General features: G+C 45.8%; 1 protein-coding gene across 1 annotated transcript in view; it reads left to right on the top strand.

The window, feature by feature from the left end:
- Positions 1-9397, top strand: part of LOC114005737 (T-lymphocyte surface antigen Ly-9-like) — a 26155-nt gene extending 16758 nt beyond the window's left edge. The window contains exons 3-6 of the mRNA XM_027767663.1: positions 5201-5335; positions 6788-7123; positions 8393-8662; positions 8800-9397. Of these exons, the coding sequence (XP_027623464.1) occupies positions 5201-5335; positions 6788-7123; positions 8393-8662; positions 8800-8939 (881 nt within the window). The 3' untranslated portion in view covers positions 8940-9397. The remainder of the gene's footprint in view (positions 1-5200; positions 5336-6787; positions 7124-8392; positions 8663-8799) is intronic.
- Positions 9398-9975: the final 578 nt, after the last annotated feature.

Raw genomic sequence — 9975 nt, 5'->3', positions numbered from 1 at the left:
CTACTGCAGGGTCCGCCCATGGGCGTTCCCACAGGAGCAGAAGGGCAGGGGAAGAGCATGGATGGACACTGCCCTCAGCCTCTCCTGGCAGTGCCTGGCTGTTTCCCACTCCACTCATTGAGGTTGCAAAATCAGAGTAAAATTCAATTTCTTTAGTGTGTGCCTGTCATTGCTCTAGTCAGTGTTAAGTTTCCAGTGTGTGGTAGGTGGGGTTACTGCCCAGGCACGGAGACACAGGACCCCAGGCGGGGACTCGCTGTTCCTGTATAGAAAGGTGCCGTCCACCCTTCCTTGAGCAGCGAGGTCTCCCAGTCCTGCTTGCTCAGAGGGCGGAGGTAACAGGGCAGATTCACAGAGAGCCTTGTCCTATCTGAGGTGATGTGAGGACAGGAAAGCCAGTCCTAATATTTTAGTTATATATTCTACATGTAGAGGATTCTAAAGATGAATAGATTTGCGAAGAAATTTTATACTGGGGATGAGAAGATGGTATAATGGTTACGTCACCAAACTCCTATGTGTCAACCGTGGTTCAAGTCCCAGACCCAGTAGTTTAAAACTTATGCCGGGCTTGTGTATGTGCGTGCCCTGCATCCAGAGAGGAAAATGGAGAGGAAGGAATTTCAGAGTGGCTATCCCCTGGGGTTGATTTCTCAGTTTTTGTCTTTCTCTGTCTCCCCAGCAAGCATACATGCCCAATGGCAAAAATAACTGATAAAAAAACTAAACTAAACTAAACTAAAACTTATACTCTGTTTATTGTTGCTATAAATACTTCTGATAGTACTTTGAGAATTATTTCTGTTTAATTTTAGTTATTTTTCAGTCTGTTATAGGACACATGGACCCTCCCAAAAAAGAAAGAGAAATAGAGAGAAAATGAGAAAAAAGCCACCATATATGGGACTCAAGCTGCAGTCTGCCGTGGGGGAGTCCAGTGCCTTAACCACCATTCTACTTGCTAGCCCCTTGGAAACTATGTATTTGGGATCAAACAGTGGCACAGTAGTAGAACACGATGCTCTGCAAGGCTGCTCTGCAGGAGAAGATTCCTGAATGAGTCTGAGAGAGATCTCTCTGAGTGTGCAGGGCTCGTACATGCCCACAAGTGGAGCTGGGTGAAGCCGGGAGTGGATCGTGGCATCAAGAGCTTGTTGGGGTGCTCTCTTTCTCTTTTTTCCTCACTCATGGAATAAATCAACTTTTTTTTTAAGAGAGATTTTTGCTATAGGTTGTGCTTGCTTAAGAGACAGAGAGAAGGAAGTGAGAATTCACTCCCCAAAGGAGTAATTCACACCTGGTGTGAAGTTCAGGCCTCCAGATCTGGTCCCACACCAGACAGAGACTAAAAGTGAGAAATAACCCCCCAGGGAGGATGACCATGCCACAATCCCTTATCCTCCATTCTCCTCTTGGAATCTTGGGTACACACACAAACACAGACATCCAGCGTGAATTTAAAGTTGCTGGGTCTGGGACTCGAACCACAGTCGACTACATGGGAGTCCAGTGACATAACCATTACACCATCTGCTGTTCCTCCCAGCAATGTAATCTTTATGCAATCTCTGGTCCCAAGTAAACTTTTAAGAAACGATGGAAACAGCAGATGACATAATGGCTACTTCGCTGGATGCCTGCATGGTTGACTATGGTCCAAGTCCCAGAGCCAGAGGCTTGAAACTCATACCAGATACATATGCATATGTGACAAAAATCCCAAGAGGAGAAAGGAGGAGAAGGGATTGCAGTTGGGTTATCCCCCTTGGGGGTGATTTCTTGCTTTTTGTCTCGGCAGCTTGACAAACACGCCAAATGCATGTGCATGTCTGTCCAAAATCCTGAGAGGAGAATGGAGGAGATGGGATTGTAGTGTGGTCATCCCCCAGGTGGATGATTTCTCACTTTCCCTTTCTCTCTCCAGTAACTGCACAAATTCTATAGCAAAACAAAACAAACAAAAAACAAACCCATGCGTGTATATTTCTTTTTTCCCAGAATAAAGTATACAATTTCTTACATTAGTACTACTAGAAATTAAGACTTTTTTTATAAGAATTATTTATTTTATTTTACTTATTTATTCATTTTATTTTAATTTGACCAGAGAGAAACACACCCAGAGAGAGAGAGAGAGAGGGAAAGCGAGAAAGCAAGCCACCAGGTCCAGGACTCGAACCGTGGTTGGCTATATGGGAGTGTCCAGTACCTTAACCACCATGCCACCTGCTGGTCCCCAAGACTTTTTCTTATAGGAAAAAGATACATGTAGCATCAAGAATAAAATGAGGGCCAGCAGGTGTCATGGTGGTTAAGGTGGTTACCTCCTACCTGTGACTGCATGGTTTGAGTCCTGGGCCTAGTGACTTGAAAAGCACATCAGGAGTGTGTGTATGTGTGTGTGTGTGTGTGTGTCCAAAATCCCAGAAGGAGAATGGAAGAGAAGGGATTGTGGCATAGCCATCCCCCCTATCTCCCGAGTGTGTGTGTGAGTGTGTGTGTGAGTGTGTGTGTGTGTGTGCCCAGAATCCTGAGAAGAGAATGGAGAAGGGATTGCTATATGCCCATGCCTCCTGGGGGTTCTTTTCTTATTTTCTCTCTTTCTCTGTCTCTCTCTGGCAAGCATATTTTATAGCAAATTTTTTAATTAAATGAAAATTGGGATTAACTAACATATTTCTTTAAAAAATGCATATTTTCTAGTTCTGTCCACTAAAACAGCCTGAAGAAATGAAACCAAATACCAATGCATATGTTAGTAATAAAATTATGATCTCTACATGCTGTTCCCATTAAAGGAAGCAGCACCTTTGGAGGAGTGGCCGATGTCGTCTGTAGCAGGCAAAGAACAAAATGACCCTGAGACACCGTCCTGTGCAAGATTTCAAAAAAGTTGAGCAAGACACATGCAGGCATGACAAAGGAACACAGGAGCCAGCATGGAGGGTCACACGACCAAAAATGAGAAAATTTAAGCATCGAAATAATAGTTATTCCAAATTATTGAAATGCTTTAAATATATAATAACTCATGAATTTATTAAAGATATTTACAATAGAAACAAAAAGAGTAAACGCAAGACACTGCCCTCAGAAGACAAAGACAAAAGGAGAATGGAAAGGGGGTTGATGTATGCATGATGGGATATCTAGGATTTGCTTTAAATACTTGAACAACTGGGACCAGAGAGTGTGGTGGATGAGGCACTGGATTCCCACATGGCCAACTGTGGTTCAAGTCCCAGACCTGGCAGCTTGAAAATCATGCTGAGCACGTGTGTGTGTGGCCAAAATCCCAGGAGGAGAAGGGATTGTGGTATGGCCATCCCCCTCGGGAATTGTTTTATCACTTTCCCTCTGATAGTCTCTTTCTGATGAGCACATGCATCGGTGAAAAAAAATTTATAAATAAGTAAATAAATACTCAAACTAGAAGAAAGAAATGGGAATCAGGGGGTGGTGTGGTGGTAGCACAACCAGATCCACATAGGGAGGTTCCCTTCAACATTTTGGGCCTTGCCCAACCCCATGGTCTGAGCTGCTGAGGTTGGGGATGGATTGTGGCATGTGGACTCTGTTGAGGATACCTGTCACTCCATATTCTCCTCTCCCCCCATTGAAGAAATAAGTAAAATGGAAGTGAAAATAGTGATAGCTCTTGAATCTGGCTGGCAGCACCTTGAGCGTTTATGTACCATTATCTCAACTTTAGCACCTGGATGAAAACTTGCAAGATGTCCTATGTTTGACTGGTTCCCGTGTATTGTTAGCCATTGAGAAAGAGCTACTGACTTTATAAGAAAACCCTTAGTTCTCACATGTAGGGGAAGTAGAAATGAGAAAGAAAATATGCATAACAGACTTCACTGTCCTACCCAGAGTCTCCTTCCTAGACATTTGGAATTGAGAGAAAAACAGGATGTGAAGACAGAGAGAGAAGTAGAGAATGGTGGTGAGTCTCTAAATGAGGTTGGCCCTGTGACAGCTGTGCTCTGGTGACAGTGTTCTATTAGCAGTATTCTATTAGCCAGCTGATCCAAAAAAAGAAAAATGAATCAGACACAGAAATAGAGTCAAGGGCCAGCTGATGGCATGGTGGTTAGGTTATATGGATCCTACGTGGGAAACTGGATAGTTTGAGTCTGAACCTATTAGATTGAAAACCATGCCAGGCACATGTGTGTGTGTGTGTGCATGCCCAAAATGCGAAGAGGAATATAAAAGAAACGGGAGTATGGTCTGGCCATCCCCACCCCACCATCCTAGGGGTGATTTCTCTTCCTTTCTCTCTTTCTGTTCTGCCACTGCACCATCCCTATCAAAAATTTTAAAAAAAAGAAAGAAAGGACAACCAATAAAAAAATCAATGTCCTACTTGGCTTCCCCTTTGTTTTCATTTTCTGGATCTAGTGCTTTCTGAATCCTGGCTACACTGTTGCCCTTGGACTCTTCATTCTTGTAAAACCACATCCCCGCCCCCATCACACCAGCATCACAAGTTAGTTTATGTTGTTTTTTGTTCCTTCCTACCAGCGATATTTTGTAATTCCAGCCTTATGTAGCAGAGTCTATTGTCATGTACAAAGAAGAATCAAGTCCAACATGAATTGCACAGTCCAGTGGGTCAGGAGTTGTGTACACACTAGACAGTGCTGGTCTAGCCAGGCTAAGCAAGGTCCCCAGACAGTGCTGGCAGGATCTTGCTGCTGAGACTTGCACTGCACTGGGTTACACAGTGCATTGTTCGGAGACCAGATAGAACGTGCTACTTATCTCCTCTCACTCACTTACAGGGAGCGGCATTTGGGGGCTTCACTCTTTTCATTCAGCTTTGTAAACTATTCAGGTTACAGGGTCATGGTAAAACTAAGCAAGGTCCCCAGACAGTGCTGGCAGGATCTTGCTGCTGAGACTTGCACTGCACTGGGTTACACAGTGCATTGTTCGGAGACCAGATAGAACGTGCTACTTATCTCCTCTCACTCACTTACAGGGAGCGGCATTTGGGGGCTTCACTCTTTTCATTCAGCTTTGTAAACTATTCAGGTTACAGGGTCATGGTAAAAGGGGGACTTACTTTTTTTTTTTTTTTTTTTTTTTTTTAAAAAAAACCTAACCAATATATCAAAACTGTTTGTTAAGCATACTAAGTCCTTTGTAAGTGAGATCTCAATATTTCTGAACTGTGTACGACTTTAAGAACAAAAGCTGATGCAAGTGTCAGAGCCGATTAAAGACAGTAACGTGTGCTGGCTCCGTGGTGCTGTGGAGATGCTCTGCTCAAGCAAAGCTGAAGCCAAAAGGAAGAGTGCAGGTTCCATTCCCCAGCTGACCTGTACATGTGTGTGTGTGTCCATGATCCTGGCTGGTTGGGAAGGCTGGTTGGGGGCTCTGGTATGAGACCCTTTAAAGGTATTTCCCTCTCTCTCCCTCTGTCTCTCACCCCTATGAAAGAAAGAAAGAAATGTACAAGAAAGTAAAAAGGGAAGTGGTTGGGAGATGTGATCAGCGTGAGGAACCAGCAGAGAGGTTCATCTGCAAACTTGTCCTTGTGCCCTCGTACAAGAACAGGGCTCGCCCCCTCCCTCCACCATCCTGACTCCCGTGATCTGCAAGGGGACCAGGGAGTCCTGCCAGCATGAGGCCACAGCTGCTCCTCCTTCTCCTGCTTCTCCAGTCCCAGGAAGGTGAGTCAGGGGCTCCTTCTCTGCCACCTCACTTTCCAAAGGGTAGGATTTCACACAGCAGCTTCCAAGCGAGGTCTTTCTCAGAATTGAGGACCCCATTTTTGAGATTTGGGACATCAGTCAGAAGACATTGACGGGGCAGCAGGTGGCGTAGTGGTTGAGGTGCTGGAATCCTACTAGGTCAACTGCATTTCGAGAATCCGACTCAGCAGCTTGAAACTCTCATGAGGCACGTGTGTGTGCATGCTCAAAATTCTAAGAGGAAAATGGAAGCGAAAGGATTGCAGTGTGGCCATCCCCTTTGGGAGATGATTTCTCGCTTTCTGTCTCTCTGGCGAGCAACATTTATCTTAAAGAGGTGGAGAAGTTGAAGGACTTTTGAACATAAGAAAGACTGACTAGAGAGTGGAGAAGGGGCATGAGTTAAAAAAAAAAATTCTATGACTAGAGAGTGGAGAAGGGGCATGAGGAAAGAAAAATTCTAAGATACATACAGTAACAACATTGTGAACTTCAGGGCTGAAAGGAATCCAAAGGTTTGGCATTTTATCTCCCCTGTTTTATTAAGGAAGAGAAAAGGCTTGAAGAAATGGAGATGTTTCCCAAAGCTGCACGTGTAGATAAAGCAGGGTCAGGACTGAGAAACGGGCATCCTGTCTGCGCTCTGTGCCTTAGACCATGTGCCACTGAGGGACCAGGACAGCCATCGCACAGAAAGCCCGGCTCTGGAGGGGAAGTATTTCAGGAAATGGGAAAACCGCAGAGTTGGCATCCAGGACACATGGGGTCAGAGGAGCCAGCGGGGCAGGGCTGTGTTCTGGCTTCCAATGTGGTCTTTCTCGTTTTTATGGCCAGTAGCTTGTAGGGAAACCCACTCCTGGATGAGAAAAGGTGATCCCAGCAGAAAGGATCCTGGAGGGCTGCCTAGAAATCCCAGCAGGAGGAGAGTTGAAGTGCTGCCCACTGCGAGCTCTGGCATAACCTCACTGTTGATGTTCAGTGTCTTTGCGTGCCCCAGCATGGGAGAGCTGTGACTGACGGACAGACTGACAGGGAGCCATCAGGGACAGTTTTATGGCTTTTCCCTTCTGTGTTTATAGGTAACGCAGTTTCACAACCCAGCTCAACCCCAGTGGTGGTGAACGGGGCTCTGGGGAAGTCGGTAACTCTTCCCCTGGAGTTTCCCACAGGAGGGAAGGCCGAGGACATCATAGCCATCACTGTGCTTTACAGCGGAAGATCTATTGCCTTTATAAACCCGAGAGAAGCAGGAAGTCTACATGTGATGGATCCTAAATGGAAAACACGACTGAACTTCATTCATCCTGACTCCGTGCAGCTTAACAACCTGACGCTGGCTGACGCAGGACCTTACAGCGCCCAGATGTCCACAGAAAACTCCACGTGGCTCTCCAGATACACTCTGAGGATTTTCAGTGAGTAAGGGCCTGGAGAACCAGGTCCCTCTGGGTAATGGTGGTGGAACCACCCGTGATCCTGGGGGCTGGATGATCTTTGGTAAGGATGGTCCTCCAGTTTCACTCTTTTGACCAGAACTTTCCTACATAGATTTTTTTAAAAAGAGATTTTGCTATGAGGTGCATGCACTTGTCAGAGAGACAGAACGTGAGAAATCAGCCCGCATGGTTGATGACAACACCACGGTCCCTTCTCCTCCATTCTTCCTCAGGGTTTTGGGCACACATGCACGTGTGGCCAGCATGAGTGTGAAGCCACTGCATCCAGGACTCCAACCGCAGTCAACTGCTCAGGAGTCCAGAAATGTACCCATTATGCTATTGGTTGGTCCTGATCTTCATTTTTTTAGTTTCTTTTCCTTTTATGTCCTTCAGTCACCAGCAGAGTCTGGCTGGTGGCTGTGGTTGCAGCTGGTTGAAAACACCCGCAGCCTGTCCTTTTCTCCACTTCTCCCCTCAGGAGCAGGAAATAGAATAACCAGCATCCCTCCTCTGAAGGGTCTGGGTTACTCAGAGTTCTCTCCTCTTGATCACCTGAGTCCTCTCCTGACATGGTCTAGAAAGGTCTTTTATTACTATTTGTATTTTTTTTTTGAGAGTTTTTTGCTATAGGGCATGTGTGCTTGCCAGAAAGACAGACAAGAGACAGAGAGACAGAAAGCGAGAAATCAGCCACAGTGTGTGATAATCACATCAAGGATATTATCATATGCGTCATTTTCAGCAAAGGACTGGACCTTCTTGTGTCTGTTAGGTGCCTTTAGGCTGAGCCTCTCCTGACCACAGTCCACTCCCCTCCCCTAGTCTCAGGCCTCTACGCTTGTCCTTCCTGCTTGTCCTTCCTACTGCTACGTCTTAGACTCTTTCCACTTCGGCCATCAAGTGCAGACGTTCAGTACAGATTGATCTACTGAGCAAAGACATCCTGTGTTTGTCTTTCTTTCTTTTTTTTTTTTTGGAGAGGTTTTTGCTATAAAGTGTGTGCACTCACCAGAAAGACAGAAAGTGAGAAATCACCCCCCAGCGGGGATGGCCAAGCCGCAATCCCTTCTCTTCCATTCTCCTCTCGGGATCTTGGGCACACATGTACATGCACTGACGTGAGTTTAAGCCACCGGGTCCGGGACTCGAACCGGGGTTTGCTACAAGGGGAGTTCAGTGACATAGCCAGTATGCTAACTGCTGATCCCTTACTATTTGTATCTTTTGAAACTGTTGCTGCAACAGGGCAGCTGAGAAGACCTCAGGTTAGAGTGGATTCTGTCATCTCTGAGAATGGGTCCTGCATTGCCACCCTGAGGTGTTCTGTGGAGGACGCAGACCATGTCACGTATCAGTGGACGCCAATGGGACCACGGGCTGTCGTGTCCCAGGAAGGGTCTGTCCTCAGTGACGCCTGGAGTCTTCATGACCTGGATAGGATCTACACCTGCATGGCTCAGAATCCTGTGAGCAGTTACAGCTCCACTCCACTCCCTGTTGGGCAGCTTTGTACAGGTAACTGGCCCCCTCTGGTCTCTCATGCACCCCTAGGAGCCGAGGACAGGATAAGGCAACCCTTGGCACCTGCCAGCAGCTGTCATTCCAGTTACACACGTGCTCTGTCTGCGCTCACTCTACTTTCTGTTTTTCAGGTTCCAAGGCAGCTGAAGCCACCTACTGTCCAGTGACATGGATTTTCCTGGGGAAAGGGCTTCTTCTCCTTGTGTTCCTAGGGGTTCTAGGAACTTGGCACATCCAGACACGGATGCTCAGCATGAAAAGAGACAAGTAATGGCCCAGGAAAGACAGGTTGTGCCAAGATGAGGTTATTTATTTTGGGGGCTCAATGAAATGACCTGTACTCTGTTCAAACTGTAGTACTATGGACTGTCAAAGGCCACTGGGGGATATGGGGAGGGGGCAGCCAGTGGCATGATGGTTAACATGACTGGATCCCATATGGTTGTCTACACAGTTCAAGTCCTGGACTGAGTGGCTTGTGAAAAATGTCACATATGTGTGCATGCCTCCCCTAAATCCCGAAAAGCAGGAGACATGGAGGAGAAGGGATCACAGTACGACCATCGTCCATGGGCAGTGCTCTCTCATTTTCCGTCTATCTTTCTCTCTCCTTTGTTCTATGTTTAAAAAAGAGTAAGAACAAAGAGGTCACTGGGATAAAATTTAATACTTTGTCATATATGAGTCATTGTGCATGCACATTTTATGAGAATGCGAAAGTCTGACTGAGAGGAGACAAATTAACTATAGGATACCCCCAACCTGGCAGCACCCTCAGCTACAGGGCTGGAAGCCACAAGGCCAGCCAAGAGTTTGGGCACCTGGGAGATCTGAAAACATCCTGGATGCATGTATGCATGCCCAAGGTCTTGATAAGCCAGAGGGCTTGGAAAAGATGACTGTGGTGAGATGAGACCTGGCAAAGGTCTCTCTCTCTCTCTTTTTCTCTCTCTCTCTCCTGCGTGCATACACTTGCTCTTTTTCATGAAGAAAATAAATAAACTTTGAAAACTGTATGCATGCCATGTAGTATCTAAGAATATTTTTCTCCATAATTTAAGGCATCTGAAATCAAGGTAGGTCATAATATCATTGTGTACAGCTAAAAGGGGTTATGTATTCTTTTCCTGAAATAACATTATTAAAATGGTACTGCTTTTAAAAGTCAATAGTGTCTTCTGTTGGTGAGAATATAAATTAGTGCAATCATTTTGGAAAGCGGAATGAAGGTCCTTGAAAAAATGAAAAATAAAATTGCGATATGTTCCTGTAACCTCCGTTCTGGGTGTATATCCAGAAGGACTGAG

The sequence above is a fragment of the Tupaia chinensis genome, unplaced genomic scaffold, assembly GCF_000334495.1.
Source record: "Tupaia chinensis unplaced genomic scaffold, TupChi_1.0 Scaffold000070_1, whole genome shotgun sequence".
Classification (NCBI taxonomy): domain Eukaryota; kingdom Metazoa; phylum Chordata; class Mammalia; order Scandentia; family Tupaiidae; genus Tupaia; species Tupaia belangeri.
The sequence above is the reverse complement of the archived record's forward strand: the minus strand, read 5'-3'. Positions and strand labels throughout refer to the sequence as shown.